This window comes from Antennarius striatus, chromosome 20 (assembly GCF_040054535.1).
Source record: "Antennarius striatus isolate MH-2024 chromosome 20, ASM4005453v1, whole genome shotgun sequence".
Taxonomy (NCBI): Eukaryota; Metazoa; Chordata; class Actinopteri; order Lophiiformes; family Antennariidae; genus Antennarius; species Antennarius striatus.
The window spans coordinates 11,267,501-11,284,872 of record NC_090795.1 but is presented as its reverse complement, the minus strand read 5'-3'; the positions used below and the strand labels follow the sequence as shown (position 1 = coordinate 11,284,872).

At 41.4% G+C, this 17,372-nt stretch overlaps 1 protein-coding gene across 1 annotated transcript in view; it reads left to right on the top strand.

The window, feature by feature from the left end:
* Positions 1–17,372, top strand: part of bmp6 (bone morphogenetic protein 6) — a 42,254-nt gene that overhangs the window by 16,491 nt on the left and 8,391 nt on the right. The window contains exons 2-4 of the mRNA XM_068343711.1: positions 9,581–9,773; positions 13,227–13,375; positions 13,453–13,650. Of these exons, the coding sequence (XP_068199812.1) occupies positions 9,581–9,773; positions 13,227–13,375; positions 13,453–13,650 (540 nt within the window). The remainder of the gene's footprint in view (positions 1–9,580; positions 9,774–13,226; positions 13,376–13,452; positions 13,651–17,372) is intronic.

The window sequence follows — 17,372 nt, the reverse complement described above, 5'->3', positions numbered from 1 at the left end:
GCCATTAATGTCAAAGTGCTATTTTCTGTGGCCACTTAGACCTCTAAGTGTTCAAACAGACACAAATACTGTATGGAGACTGATTAAAGAGGTGTAAAGGTTGAATGGGTACATGCACTTACAAGACCTTGCACACACACATATCCTGAATATTGTGAGATCTTCCATCCTTGTACCCAAACTTGTGATCCTTCATATTAACAAAATGTATCTGTGAGCAATAGGTTTTTACTTTTCGCTGATGGAAAATGCAAAACGGACACGTGCAGCCAAAGAATCGATTTGCAAGAAGCCCACAAGCAACAGTCTTGTGATACCCGATGCTGCTGTGACGATCCCAAAACTGAACTCATGACTTAGATGTAATTTGGAATCAAATCTTCATTAAAAACAAGAAGCCCTAAACGACTTTCATTAAAAAAGTCCTCACTCGCTGACATGTAACAGTTCACGACCTGAGACAATCCATAACCCGAACTTTTATAACTTTGGCCATTTGGTGTCTCTTGCATTTCCTTTGTTTCCCACAAACCGGAACAGTTTGAAAATAAAAGCTGACTGCAATTTTAAAAATTGCATCAGATCATATTTCTTCGTGGTTTTCCTCTTCTGCGTGTTTTGGGGACCTTGATGTTTGCATAATCGTAGCCCATTTTGAAGTATTTTCCATCTGCTCTTTTGTTATGTGGTGCTTTCCTGATCCTCCCTAATGCTTTGATATCCTTTAGTACAACTTTTCATGTTTTTGCAGCTGATTCAGACATTCTTATCCCTTTAGATGCTTATCAGGGCTTTAAATGTCGGTGTTTGACTAACAGGCACATTTCATCGGGTTTGGTAATTGTGTTATTACAGAAGGGATTTTTAACTGGTGTTTGCTGTGCTAGACTTTGACAATGCCATACAGAATTTTTTTTTTTTTGCCAGTAATATAAATCTTAGCAGAACTAAGATGTTGTCTTATTACCTTCGAGTAACATTCTGCAGGTCAAATAACACCATGTTTAAGTATCTTACGCCATGTTACACGTTAGTACGCTAGGCTACGCTAGGCTAGTTTGATACTGCAATAACAATGTTATTTTATCTTGTGGTTTAATAAACTCCTCTGACGAAAAAGAAGTGAAATCAGAACAGCAAATATTAATATTCCCTGTAGCTTAAGAGGTCCCTGCAGGTAGAAGTCTTATAAATCTTAATCTGAGGTAATGGCTGTGGTGGAACAAAATCTCCCACTGACATACAGGTATGACACATCGAGATACACGGAGGCCAACTGGAGACTCAACAAAGAGCTGATGGCTGCCACCAGTCGGCCGTCGGTCCGTCGATGGAGAAGACTGATAAAACACAGCCCAACAACCATACCTCAGATATCTATCTGTTAGCAAAGCCCCAGCAGGGGAGCAATTACAGGAAATTATCCACCTACCCACGGGGCTATACACACACGCACACACACACATATGTTGAACACTCGCCAAAAATCCCAAAATGACAGAGAGAGATGTGAATCCAGACTAATTTTATCATCTTGTATGGAATGCAGCACAGTGGTGATGGAGTTTAGGGTGGTGGGAACAAAAATCAGATACTCTTCCTTCGTGTGTGTGTGTGTGTGTGTGTGTGTGTGTGTGTCTTGGAACTGTGTGCCTGACATATGTCATGATGTGTAATAGATGGACAAACCCAAATGGGTTTCAGGAATTATACGGGGGATGATGGCTGTGGAGAGATGTGATTGTGTGCTCCAGTCGGGGCCCTTGCTCCTGGAAATGCCTGCTCAGTGAGCTCATTATATACTCGGACTTCTCAGGAAATGCTTCATAGGATATAAAATGTTATGCTGTGGTATTAATCCTTTGCAGGAGTGCAAAGTAAAATGAAACAGGCTGAGCAGGTTAATTGAATTATTGATCACAAGTAATAAAATAAATACACCTTCAATGACTCAATGAAATCAAAACGCGTATTTCTGAAAATTATGTGCACACATCCTTTGTACTCAAGAGGTGCACTTTGATAATGTGATTTTTCAACATTTGACTTTTTTGAAATTTGAACTTTTTCTCAGTTGGGGTTAACTTCAACTTCTTTGCTTGCGTCAGTGAAATGCACCTCTGGTTAGGGAGCCTGAAAATGTCACCTTTATCTTCCATCTTTTTAAATATCTTTTTTAACAAATAGTGTTATTTTTGTTGGGGGGGGGGGGCAAATTACAATGAAATACTCACTTTTTGTATTTTGCGAACTGAATCACGGATTTCTCACAAAACGTTTTCTTTTTAGACTTGAAATATTACCAATTTAACAACAGTATGTGTGCTGAGCGTTAAACACGTTTTATTTTAGTTGTAATGACCCAAACCAGTAATTGGTAATGTGCTTAAATCACTCTGCTGACACCGTGAAACACTTGTGGATGCTGAAAATAAGGCTGGCTGCAGCTGCCCTGTGTTTGCTAATGAGGCTTGACGTCTACAAAAAGGCTGGTCTGCGATGCCTCATATCCTCGCTATGCACTGATGCTGCTGCCTGGCTCTGAACCCTCACACCGCCGACCTCTGAGACTGTGTGTCAGAGTTTGTGTTGCGTTGTGAATGTAAGCTCTATCCTCTATTTCTCACTTGTAAGCAGTGCAAGTGTGTAGGCAGACATTTCATAATGCCCAATGCACCTGTGCATATATCAGTACCTGAATGTATCTCAAGGTGTGTGAGCATGTGTATGTGTTCATCTAGAGGTGTGTGTGTGTGTATGTATGTGTTCATCTAGAGGTGTGTGTTCTTGTGGTGCACAGTATGTCAGCTTTGATGGCGGATCAGAAGAGAAGATCAGAGCACCGGATGCGTCTCTAAAGACACATACACCCTCGCTCTAGGTTAATGACTCCCAACAGACTCCTGGCCCCTTCTTCTGTACCTCAAATCCAGGGGTTGCCCTGCCAACTGCCTGACTACAAAGAGCCAAAACACTCAGCAGAAGGAGGAAATGGCTCCGGGTGGCGGCCAAGCATGGTGGCAACACCGTGTGCACCTCACACCGGTGAAGTGTGTGTGTTGCTGCCAAAACCCAACAGATGTCTCCATGTTGCATCTGTCCACACACGATCTATGCCAAAGGTTTATGAGTTTGAATGATAATATGGGTCTTGAACCTTTTCGGAATGGCGAGTGTTTACAGCGTAAAGAATTCCATTTAATGAGATGTTTCATTTTTAATGAAATATTGACAATGACGCCATTCTGATAGCGTAAACTTCTGTGGAGGCCAAACTTCTCATTAGATGGGACTTTAGAGGAATGAATGGAATGATCAGTTGACGACTTGGCCTTATCTGACCCATCCCCAGAAACCATCAAACAACCAGACAGATTATGGGCTGTCATTGCATAAATACAGATGGATTTATCTCACGCCTCGGACATCCAGAACGTTTTTCATTGGCGTAGCAATCTGCAAAGTCTTTAACAATGTTTACAGGTTCATGGTGTGGAAAAATTCCTCACTTTTGTCCCAGTCTCACAGTGAAACCACCACAAAGCCTGGTGAAAGAGGAGATGCTGGAGTTGTTGCTGCGCTGCAGAGAAAGCTCTGGTTGTGGTTCAGCTACACTTAACTTCTTGTTCCCATGTTAGTTCAACAGCGGCTCGGACTCCATGCTGGAGACACTGAGTGGAAAGCTTGAGTCCAGACATCGCCTGCTACGAGGACAGTCACCCATAGCACGAAGGTGTCTTTTTAGTGCCCCTGTCACACAAACTACTGTAAATATCAATATGCGCTCTTTCGTCTCAGAATGAAGAGGTTCACGCAGAATAAACCGTGTGGTGAATTTATTGAATACAGCTGTGAGAAAAGTCACTCAAGGATCACGTCTTTTGACTTTCTTTCTAGCGCTGATTTCTGTACCTAAACATGAATGGACAGATTCCTCTACAAGGTTATGAAGGAGATTGGAGTTTGTCTATGTTCACACACCTGTTATGAACCTCTTTAAGTGGAATATTTTTAATTTACACACTAAGCTGCTCTGTCACATGTCTATTGATTTCATTCTTGATGATCTCATCCTTCATGTAGAGGAGGAGCTCCTTTCTCTGGCTGTTAGACAATTTCAAGGTTTCTTTCTCATAATGGCTCATTGCTGCTTTTCAAATCTAAGTCGTGGGTTGCTCAAACAAATGTCGTCCAGATTTCACACCCCCATCTTGTCCTGCTGCATCAAATGAATCAGAGCAGCTTTTATGTTTCTGGAAAATAAAAATGCAAGAACTTGAATAGTTGGTCTTTTGGACACTAAGTCATCTCTTTCTGGTTTGCCCAGTTCTTTTTACTCTATAAACCATATGTGATGGTTTTATGTTTTTTTCTTTATTTTTAACTTCTTAACTATGAAGCGAGATATATGGAATTATGTAGCAAACAAAAGATTATGGTAAACTTAAAATAATATTTTAAAGTCAGAGAGGCCAGACTGAGATGGTTTGGACATGTCCAGAGGAGAGATAGTGAATATATTGGTAGAAGGATGCTGAGTTTTGAACTGCCAGGCAGGAGACCTAGGGGAAGACCAAAGAGGAGGTTTATGGATGTAATGAAGGAGGACATGAAGGTAGTTGGTGTGAGAGAAGAGGACGCAGAAGACGGGGTTAGATGGAGGCAACTGATTCGCTGTGGTGACCCCTGAAGGGGAAAGCCGAAAGGAAAAGAAGAAGAGATTCTTCAAATAGCCACCCTGTCTATTATGACCACTTTGCAAGCCCTTGCAAAGTTGGCATGGCTTTCTCTAGATAAGCTTTATAAGATGTTACCTGAAGGGTTTCCATTTCACAGGTGTGTGTCAAGGATACTCTGTGGCTTTTCCTGCCTTCTTAATGACGTTTGGACCATCAGTTTTATTGTGCAGAAGTCAGGTTGACTACACAGTTGACAGCCAGTGCGGAAAATTACAAAAACTTTAAATGTTTCCAAGTGCACTTAAAAAAAATAAAATCAAAATTATATGAAAAAATACAAAAATACAGCAGTGCTGCATAGGAATCCAGTTTGGGAAGCCTTTGCGTCATACCGGTGTCACATGCGTCATCTAGTGTTTGCCTGAATCAACGCCAATGTTACGATGTCGCTGTGAGGCTAAACATATCCTGTTTTAAATGTTCTTACCTTTTACTGATCTCTAAAGTTAATTGTACCATTGAGTGTTGATGGCTGGTCACCGGTTGCTTTGCTCTGCGTTTGTGGGATGCGCTGGAGGAGGCAGAAGCAGGAGGGATGCAGGCGGCTGTTTGCCAGCTGTCTCTCTGAGGATGGCGTGAGGACTGTGAGCCAAAGCGTTGACCGCAGACAAGTCAGCCCATCAACCAGCCGGGGGCCTCTCCTGCACAGACTTCTTTCTCTGTTTCGCTTCGAGGAGCACTGCTACGCCTCCTCTGAACTATTTTTGTAGTTGTTTTATACATTTGTCTACCTTCCTTCCTACTAGTAAATTTAATTCCTTCTCAATGCTATCTGGTAAATTCTGGAAATGTCTTCCTCAAACCACCTGTAAGTTTTAAAAGGTCACCTGCAGTAAGTCTTCTTTATTTTCTACTTCTATCATTCCATCTTGTTTGCCCCCCCCTTGTTTCTGGCCTAAAGCTTCACTCACTCGTCTTTCTTTCAGCACCGTTGCCTTTTTTCCTTCCTTTGCTCCAGTTTATAAAAAGGTAACCTGTGACACTGAAGCTCCTGTCTGTGATTTCAGATCTTACAAAGTTGGGTTACAGAAGTTTTAATTTTTTTTTGTAAGACCAACGCTAAAACAGAAGAATACAAGTTTTGCATCAGTAGAGGTTTTTTAATACGTTGTACACAATGCAATATTTTCAGGATATTCCTTTATTCTTCATGGACAGCAGCACCAGATGTGCAGGTGGAAACGAGAGAACAAATTCTACTGAAGGTTCCAAGTGAATCTGCAAATTGTCCATCCCACTCTCTTTCTGCTACTGTCTCCTTTCCCTCTGTTTTTCTGCCTTTGGTTTCTCAATCTTCCTTTTTTTTTTTGTCTGGTCTTGTCATCTTATCCGCATCTCCCACAATCATTTTCTTCACCTGTGTTATTTTAAAGGAGGATCTATTGACCTACAAATCTTTATTTTTTGTGGTGTCGAATTCCATAAATGTAATTCAATTTAATATATCGGTATAAAAAAACCTCTTTCGCCCATAAAAAAAGGTTTAATCTGTTTTCCTCTTGTTTATTGCTTCTTTCCTTTAAACTTTTTCCTTCAGTACTCTTAGTTGGTGTCTTTCTCACCCAGACCCAAAACTTTCAATTATGCCATCTGTCTCTCTACTCTCATCCTTCACTGACATTTTTTTTCTTTTTCTCTTATTCTCTCTATTGTCTGTTATTTCTCTCAGATAAAGTCAGTCAAAATACTGTATATCAGCATTTATACTTTAACTTGGCTGTCTTTTTTATATCTGTTCATTTGAAATAAAGCAGAAAAAAGTCAAGTACTCAAACCAACATGGTTATATATGTAAGTATTTTATCATGAACCGTTGAGCAATGACGACAATATGTAAATAAAATCAAACCATACAATACACCTGCAGATTTGTATCTCTACATCTGTGATGCATTACCTTCCATATACCTTTAAGCACTATTTGCACTAAACACCAATATAATTACATTATTTCCCCATCTTAATCATTCTTAATATATTTCTCCCCGAAACTCCCAAATCTAAATCCCTTTTCCCTTCTGTGTGTTCCCATCTCAAAGCTCACGTCATGGTGGATTAGCATGGAGGTGCCTATATGTGCCTTGTGGAAACCTGCCTTTGATTCTGGATTGGAAACCACAGTGGATTTCAATTGAATTTCAAGCTGAGAAGCAGCTGGAATGCTGCTTAGCTGCTAATGCTGTGGCTCCCAGGCATCTAACGGAAAGAGCTGTGGTGGTGGAGCGAACCATAGCGTGAGATGTGAGAAGTTCCTTGTCTTAAAACCCCATCATTTAAATTGTCGTAATGTGGATACAGTTCAAAATGACTCCCCATCCCTGTGATATAAATAAATTAGTAAATAAATAATTTGGACTCGAACAGACCGGAAGGATGTTGACAGTGTTTCTCAGCAAATATCAAAGTTGAATGAAATCAGTGGATGCAATTTTCACTTCCGTGAAAGATCACTTCTGTGATGTTAATGTGCACAAGAAGATAACGCTAATGACTTCACTTTGAAGCTTTAGCTTAGAATCAAAGTTCTGCCTTTCTGTACACGCATTCTGATGGCTACAAACACATTTTCTCTAAGTTGAAACTTGCATATAAATCTTTTCAAAAATGATTTACTTGCACACCTGACTTCGCTTCGTTTCGCTGTAGTTTCACCTGGCAAGTTGACCACAGTGATTATTTCGGCACATCAGATATGCAACTCTGTCTGGAGCACTGTTTGGGAGACAGTCGTTGGAAGTCTGCAGTTCCAAGGCGAATATGCTCACTCATGTGTCGACTGCTGATTTCGCTCATATATTTGGTCGTATATAAATAATTCCATGTAGACACGTTAACAAGGTTAAAAGATGTTATTTCACTGCAGGGGTTCTTTACATGCAGAACATTACAGCAGATGTGATGAATAATTGATCCTCTTCCTGACCCTCTCACAACCTACAGACAGTTTATCAAAGTTTTCTTGCCAAAAAGTCTGTTGGTTTCTAAATGGAGAATATAAAATTTCCAGCTGACTTTGAGCCCAGAGCTGTTGAAAGGAGTGTTGTAAAGTCATTTTGACGACCATGACCTTCGCTCAAATCCTGCACACACGGACACACAAGCGGAGCTGATCTATCTACCTTTCAACAAAGGAGCAGACCCATTATCACACACATCTACTGCGACATCTGTGTGTGTGGGCAGCTTTGGTATAAGATGATGAAATAGTCAGTGTCATATCTGATAAACCTCAAAGTGATACTGATGTGAATAACATCTCATTCTCTTTAGGTGGGTTCCCTTGGAAAGGGTTTGCACCAAAGAGAAGCTGAATTATTCTGACCAACCCACTGCAGTGTGTTCCACCAGTGGACTCGTTCTCAGAAATCTAATGAAGCTAGACGGGCGCACCTTCCTCGTCCTCCTTTCCTGCGTAGTTCTTTGGGTTCAGAGTTTATGTGATTTGGAAATGACTGGGAATCAGGATGGCTTTGACCTTCTTGGGTGTGGGTACAAGGTGGGGCTGCCACTTTTTTGGGAGTGTCTGATTGGTTCCAGCATTTTCACACCAACACAGCTTTTCTCTTTGGGGAACAAAATGTGTCATCGGTTCATTTTGGGTGGGTCCCCACATCATAAAATTGTCAAATTTTAACAGGTCTGGCTCAGGTAATGAATTATAAAAGCATCCAAAATAACTTTAAAACTAAAGGGAAATATTTGTTTAAATTGAGTGAATTTTGGCTCAGGTCTTTAACTGGGTTCTTTCTGCCGGAGGCGCTCTCATGTGAAGCCATCCAGGTGTCATTCATCAAGTCAAGATGCATTTTTGCATTTCGTTGCTATTAATGCCCATGGTCTATCTTTTCCATGTTTTCAGTTTTCATGCTAAGCTAACCATAACCATAAATATAGGTCAATATAAACAAATAACTGCATCCCCAATAAGTGTAAGTCCTCCAAGCTGGAGCAGCTGTGGGACTGATGCATGGTGCTAGAACATGTTTGGTTTCAGGTGAAAAACTGCAGTGAAACTCTCAGCTGCTCCGTCTGTGGCGGCCACGCCGCAGCCTGCAGAACCGCACTGTAAGGAGTGGAAACTAGAGTGGAGATGATAACATGGTACTTTGTGTGTGAGTGTGTGCTTGTGTGCGCACGTAGTGCGCAAGTATTTTAAGCAGGAGCAGGGTGACTGCTGAAGAATAGCATGAGTGTGTTGTGTATTTTGGGTTTTCAAGCAATTATGTCACACTTTCTTTGTGTGTTTTGCAGAATATAGCACATATTTGAGGCCTGGCATTCACCATTGGTGTCTGTGGATATTTCTGCAAACAGCCATCTAATTACAATCGAGATGCCACTCTCAATTCATTTTCCTCGTCTCATTCTCCATGACCATTGACAAATCGACTCTGTAAGCTGGCTGCAGCAGAAAAGTCTCTAGCTGAGACGGGAACAGGAGAACACGTGTCATTATGGCGCACACTGCACTTAAAAGCACAGGAGGCAGCGCATCGTTCGGTTCATTCATTCTCCTGTTGTGAGAAGTGGTTGTAGAACGTCTCTAATTTTGCTGCTGCCGAACAAATCATGGGATTTTACTCTGGACCGATGATAACGGGGACTTTATAGGGAAACTTAAGGTTGAGTAACACACTAGACCTTACCAATAAAAGACATTAGAGGCTTCTCCAGTCAAATCGACTGGATGTGGAAGGACCAAAACTCTGTTAATATAGAGTTTGATTCTATTGGTGTCCAAATCAGCGTTCAAGTTCATAAAGTTTTTCATGTCTCTTTTGCCAACTTTCCATCTTTCTGTCTGTGTGTAATGTTTTGGACTGTGTGTTTCCATCCCACAGTGGAGTACGACAGGGAGCTATCTCCGCAGCGTCATCACCACAAAGAGTTCAAGTTCAACCTCTCACAGATCCCAGAAGGCGAGGCCGTCACAGCAGCAGAGTTCCGTCTCTACAAGGAGTGTGCGAGCCGCGCCTTTCGCAATGCGACCTTCTTACTGAAAGTCTACCAGGTGGTCAAGGAACACCCTGACAGGTAACACACACGCACACACACGCACACAAACATACTGGTTGGAAACCATACAGATATTTTATTTCTGTCCACAATTCTAAATCCTTATTCCCAATAAAATGACAAAATCAGTTCAAAATAATTACTGGTACTACAATGCTCATACTGAATTAAAATGTAAAACATAAGATGCCATGAGTTTTATGATTAAACTGTCTCGTGACCTGGAATTATTGTAAATGGGTTATTATATTCTTTTGTCACTTTAGGATGTTGATTTTTTTAAAATTTAATGATCTAAAACAAATGTTTCATTATTTTGGATATTAGTTTATTGTATATTTTTTTAATTCATTTTTTCTTACCTAAGCCAAAATATCAAACTTTTCCTTGATGTAAAGATCTTCAACTTTTTCTTTGACATTGGTTGTATTATCTCCCAACAGGATATAGATGGATGGGAAATTTGAAAATCTTAATGAGTAGCAGTTTTATTTTTTATCGTGTAAGTAATGCATATTTCTCTCTAATTAAATATAAATCTTCTGGCTTTGAACTGTTATCCTAAAGTTCTTTTTTTAGTCATGCAACATGCGTGAGAATCAATCGATTCTTGGGTCAAGCTGTAATGACAGATGCTGCTTTGACGACCTTGTCCTGATATGTAAAGGTCGAGATTATAATTTTGAAAGAAGTTATTTACCCCTCTGCGTGTCTTTCTATCCTTCCCTGTGTGTTAGCAGTCGCCATGTTTATGTTGTAAAATCAAGCAAAACCACGTCTTTCAGAAATAGCACGTCTTCAATCCTCCCTCCTCCCAAATGTGTGCAACTAATACATAGCAAACATTTACATTATGTCTACAGGGACAGATAAACATCCAGCAGGATTTGTGGATGATATTTGTGTTTTATCAAGCCTGTCTCGAAACAAGAACAAGAGAAGAATTTCATACTTGCTGTACATTGTTGAGCTAACATTTGTGTTTCTTTTTTCATTTAACTAAAATTAAAGTCACTTCCATTGATGCTTATTTTTTTGTTGAATATCAGACACAAAGCCCCTTAAAGTGGGGTAACACCAAATGTTCTCAGTCTCATGCTACAAAGAGGATAAGAACATCAGCCATAGATGTAGGTTAAGTATATTTGTCTCCCTGTCAAAAGTTCTCTGAGGGTATCAAGAGCTACTTATTTGCTGCATTCCTTTATCCCTACAATGGGAGGTTTGTGCTCTCCAGCCTGGTGGTAAAGCCTTTTATTTTTGGAGATATTTGGAGATTAAAGAGCCCATTTAGGGTATCTCCTATTTCTGTGTTTTTGTAGGACAGGTTTCTTACCTTGAAGAAAATTACAGCGTGCATGGCATGATCTGAAGCATATTTGCTCAGGCTGTCTCTTGGCTTTGTGGAAGTGAATTCAAACTGCAAAATCAGGAACATCTTTAAATCTCTAACTAATTGGAAATAATCCCCCCTTCGGAATCAGTTAAATGAGGAAATAGGTGTTTGTTTGTTTTTTGTTGTTGTTGCTTTTTTGCAAACCTGTACCTTTTTTAAATGTCCGATCAGTAGGAGCTGTATTAACTTTCTCACGCCTCTCCCTGCCGAGAAAAAGCTGACTCCTGTTTTAACTCGAAGCTGTAATGATAGGGGCCTTAATTAGCCTGACACCCTTGGTACTTTTCATGTGATTGGGGTGGTTTCGCTAACAGCAGGTGAGGAATGTGGGAGAATACAATGACAAAAATGTGGCAGGCCGCTGCAAAGGACAGGGCTGTTGCAAAAGGATGTTTTTACCCAGCAAATCCCATTCAGACAACTTTATAAATAAGCCTTTCAAAGATGAAAGCACACAAAATGACCAGACCAGCTGTGACCTACAGCCTGCACATGTTACATTTTTAACAACACTCACCGACAAGGAGATTTATTGTAGCGAAAAAACACAACATTCACCTTTTGACCTTATTATTCCAGTTCATTTAAGCAGTCAGTCAATAAGGCATTTTACAGTAGCCTCCTGGTTGCCTCGGCTTCGCAGGCGACTCTCACGGACCCCCTGCCGTCTCCTGCCAGCTGAGATGATGCGGCGGAAACATCGGTACACTGGCCCTCGCTGCGACAAATGTCATCTTGGCTGTGTGTGTGTGTGTGTGTGTGTGTGTTTGTGAGGGGCGGGGGCTCGTACAGGAGCTGTCAGAAACGCTCATTAATGACCAATAAAGAGGGGTTGCTGATGCATGACTGCAGGGGCATTCTCTGCACACCTGGATGATTGTGGGGCTTTTGATCTCTGCTCTGCAGGAGGATCCGACAGACTCGACGCTGTGTTATTGCTCCTGTTATGGGACAGTGGGAGGACACACACACTCACATCACTCACACTCTGCCCTTTCCTTAGAACTCTTTGCTCTCTTTTCATTCATTAGTCCACCGTCAAATTACTCTGGTCTTTCCCCCTGCGCAACACGTTCTTCCATCGTGCAGCAACACAGCTTACTGTAAATGATATTAACATACCTGTAGCCCGATACTGAAGTTTTAATCCCTTCCTTTCCTCCGGTCCCTCAGAGAGGTAGACTGAATGGTCAACACTACGCTGGAGTACAATACAGTGTGTCCTTGCGTTTTGGGTTAAGTGCGGCTATCCATCTTTCTGTCAACCTGTTATTATTCTGTTATCCTGAGACAAACCAACAGTTCTTGAGTTTCAGTCCTCTGCTGCTCTGAGCCATAATGACAATGACTGTACGTCTGTAGATTGATTTACTTAAGCAATAAGGTACAGGGCATGTTTGTCAATCAGTCCCATACGTCCCCTCTGTTCTTGTGCTTTTCTTCTTTTTTTTTTCCTGCCTCTCAAAGTAAGTTATGCACTTACCTACTAGTCTAAAAATTGTTTTTGAATTTTAATATCACCAGATACACATTTGGGTTACAATGACAAAAACAACAGCTGATGACTGCCTCCTTCAACTCAGTAATAAGATATTAAATTGTGGCTTCAAATAAATCAAAGAAAGAGAAACTACAGTAATAGAAATGCAAAACTGGGATCTGCTCCATTCAGCCCTCACTGTAATTCAGTGGTTCCTCATTTGGGAGCCTGTCCTCTATTCTACCAAGCCTTAAGTCATTAAATGAAATTGGCAAAGTAACATCACACAATGTCATAATAGTCCCAAAAATTCTTTACTTTAGCATCTACTTCAAAATTCAATGGGAGTTTCCTGTACAGTAAAATGATCATTATGTTGTAATGTTAAATACATTGAAAAAAAAGAACCAATCACTTAACAGTTTGAGATAAAACTCTTCAAAACCTGATTACAAAGGCTATTTTGGTTACTAGGAGCATCAGTTGGTGCCAAGGCGCAGTCTTTTCAGCAGTGGACAGATTTCTATCGCAAAATGTTATCAGAACACAGCAGTTCAGCTGGTTAACTTCTGTGTCGTCTCCCATGTCCTCCTAGAGAGGCAGACCTGTTCTTGCTGGACTCTCGCAGGCTGTGGGCCGCTGAAGAAGGCTGGCTGGAGTTTGACATCACCGCTACCAGCAACCTGTGGGTAATGAGCCCAGTGCACAACCTGGGCCTGCAGATCAGCGTGGAAACCAGCAGCGGTGAGAGAGTACGACTAAGTAACCCCACCTAACCATAACCATAACCATAACTGACAACAGAATGTGATTTTAAACAGGGCAGAGTATCAGTTCCAAGGAGGCGGGGCTGATAGGACGTGATGGGGCGCTGGAAAAACAGCCGTTCATGGTGGCGTTCTTTAAAGTTGGTGACGTACACATCCGAAGCCCCCGCTCCACCGGTGGGAAACGTCGGCAGCAGAACCGCAACCGATCCACGCAACCGCAGGACGGATCCAGAGGCCTGGGCCCAGCAGGTCAGACTTATGTCCACAACTGTGTCCTCAGTAGTTTCTGTGTTGATTCAGGAGACAAGTCTGTGTTTGGACCTGCGTCTGCAGGGAAGAGAATGTTTTTAAAGCAATTTACCAGAAAAGAGGAAAGAGATTTAACCCTAGAAGATCAAAGGCTAGATAGATGGTGGCAGAAAGTAAGAGAGACAGGAGTTTAATGATTCTGTGTCAAACTGAAGCGTGTTAGTGATGCAGAGCAAATTTTAGAGAATTTTAAGAATGTATAGTAATTCTGACTGGTGTTCTAAACAGCACTGCAAATGGGAGCCCTGCTTGCTGTTTCTTAGGTATTATAAGGATTTTGTTTAGTTAATCCTTTATCTACTGTTTCAGTGTAGACTAGTTATTGACCTCTTTAAAGATCTACTGCAATGAAATATGAATATAATAAATGAAATGAAGACTTTACAGGCTCTCAAGCAACACTCAATCCCATCTGTGCAGGGTAACCACATCTCTATATGTACAGCTTGCAATGTATATATTATATTACAGTCGATAATTGTGACATTTCAAATAATTAATCTATTCCAACTACTTTTATGCCCAACCATTTTGATTTTTTTTTCTCTGTGATATCCATAAAGTGAACATAAAGATGATTTTGGAATATCAACAGTAAAGTATAACACTTTTTCCTTAAAGTTCAGGGTTGTTCTTAAATAAAAAGAGGTGGTCCACCTCAGTAAAGGATGCGTATTGAATAGAAGCATTCAACACGAACATCCAGTATGACTTTAATAACTTGAACAGTCAGAAAACACAGCTGTGTGTCTGACCTGTGTCTCTGTCACCCTGGTGTCAGTTAGATAGATTGCCTCCAGTCGGCACACCTACTTTGTAGATTGTCAGACACAAACGTCTTGCGGATTAGCTCGAGTGCGCGCGCTCTTGGACTGATACTCGCCTCAAAACAGCACAAGTCTTCGCCCGAGCAGCCAGCCAAGTCTGGTCCGGAGTCGGCCCAGTTCTGGCTCTCTGGTGGCAGCGTTCTGACACGCAGCTGCTAACGGCCTTCCTCCACAGGAAGCGCTTTACCTCTGCTTTGCTTCATCTGCTGCCCCGTTTAATGGCTCCACCATCTGCCTGGTATACAGAAGTTGTTGTGGGACAAGTCGGGTTTGTTCTCACTACTTCTCTGAAAAACATTTGGTATTTTTTGGCTGGGGTTGTTGTTTGTTCACTGCATCTCCCTCAGTCTCTCAGTAGGTTTCAGCGTGCTGCTGTTAGCACAACAGGTTGTAAGTTAAATTCCTGCAGGGATTTTTGTCTGTAATTTCATTAGATGAAAGCTTTGGCTGACATAACAGAGAACAAAGACTTGTCATTTGTTATGCTGCAGGAGAGTTGGAGTGTACCACATGCTCAGTTTTGGCTCCTGATCTGTGTTCTCTTCTATCCTGCTGTCTCCAGCTTGAAGTGCCCTATGATTCTTAAGAATTAATGTCAAGACATGTGAATACACTCCGGTCCTGGTGCATGTTATTGAACCAGAGGGGCAAGGTGCAAAACATATGCTCGCAATGTGGGTGAGCACTTCTGTATCAAATAGAGCTCTATTTCTCTATATAAATAAAGATTTTAGTTTTAAAACGTGAACATGGCAAAATGTCTGCTTCATTTCCGAGTCAGAGGATGAGAAAAATTAATCTGTTCTAACAAGGACAATCTGTTAAATATGCATCCTCGAGGATTGGACTTTACATAACCCAAAACATCAAGACCTCTCCGCCTCGCCACTCGGGACAGTGGGGAGTGTAAATATTTAGATCCTACACAGGAAGCGGGGAGGCCCCCCTTGCGACACCAGAGTGTCCGTAGCCAGCAGAGGACTGCTGGGATTGGATGGGATGGGAGGATCCGTGAGGAATTCTAGAGGGCATATGGTTTCAATACCGCATCACTCACTCGAGAGATGGAGGAGGATAGGATGGATGGATGGGGAGAGGATCTGTCGTGTGAAGCGCTCATGGGGCGAAGGAAAATGTAAAACATGTCCCCCAGTTTTTATTTGTGCGACGGCATCAGTCCAGGCCACCGCTGATCAAGCTAAAAGGAGTATTTCACCTAAAATTCAGAGGAACCCCCCCAACATCTAAGGCAGCCGTGTGTTTGTTTTTAATTGCACTCGCTCCCACATAGAGGTTCTTTTGAGTCACTTTGCCGTGTGTGTTTTTTAAAAATAGTTTCTTCCCCAAATCCAGAATGACACACTACTGATCTGTGTGATCGACCGCTGCATTCATTTTATTGGTTCATTTTTTAATCCATTTTGTTTAATTTTTTAAGTATAACCCACAGTTAGTTTGGAGTTCAGACTAGGATAATTCACTGTGCATCTTTGCTTTCACATTAATTCCTTAAATTCCTTTCAGTCTCTTAACCATATAAGAAAAAAAAGATTTAACTCATAGTACATTCCCTGTGAGGCCTTGGGCTTTCTTATGCTCTCATTTTTAGAAAGTTTGATTTGCAATTGCATGTGATATTAAATGACTTACAGATGACTAAAGCTATCAAATTTAGCCAAATTTCTGGAGTATTAGTTTTGGGATAATCGTTTGGTCTGAGTGATAATGAATCATCTGCCTTTTGAAAGCTGATTATTTGCACACTGGATTGAGGAATGTGTTACTTTCTTATTTCTTGAGAAAAATAGACATGTTAGATTTTTTATTCTTTTTGTATGAGTTGGAGGCATGAACATTTTTAACACGATGCTTCCTCTGGTCATGCCTCATGTGAGCGCAGTGGTAAAATGCGGCCGTGTACCTCGCCGAAAGAACAATACAACACCTTTAAAGATAATTTGAGGTTCTGTGGGCGAAGGCTTGGGACGTAATGAGAGTCGGGCTGAGCTTTGACTGTGGAAGAAGTTCACAACTATCCAAAGAAGGATTTAAAAAAAAAAAATTATATACTGGTCTGATCCCCGAAGAAGAGCACAGAGTGGTAGTGGCGAGCATCCCCTTTGTAAAGTGACCCAAATGAGCAACTTGTAAGGGGGATGGCACCTTGGCAGTTCTCCGGAGGTGAGCTGACACCTCCCACTGTCAGCTCACACTCTGAGTGGTTTTTTTGGGCTGGAGCAGGAATCAAACCGTCGATTTTACAAAATATTGGACGACCCGCTCTACCACTGAGACACTACCGCCCCCCAACTCATCGCATTGCAGGAGGCCTGTAATTAGACCTAACCAGTCATTAGCTGTGCTGCTAACAGACTGACCACGTTAACAGCATCGCTTAAAGAATCATAAGAACACGGCGTTTGGACAGCACTGTTTTTTCATCTGTCCGTCCTCTCCTCCCTCCTTCCCCACCCCACCAGCTTTTGTTTACCGTTGGTGTAATTAGATGTGGCCAAGTTCCTTTGCGGGGTTTAATAACCTCTGTGATGAAAGACAGGAAGAAAGATAAACGTAGGGAATAGTGGTTGGTGGGAGGGACAGCACTGACGTCCTTCTTTTATGTCTCTGTGGTAGCTGGGACTCTCTCCTTTCTTCTTCCAGATTAGGTTTTTCGGTCATCAGCACCTCCTCTATAGGAGTTCATATGGTTGCTTCTGTGAAGTCTTTTTTAATGTCTCGCAATGGGAAACACACACTTTCTACACCATACCCCCAGATATGACATCTGAACAGGATCCATTTAATTCTTATAGCTTTAAAACATGTAATAAACAT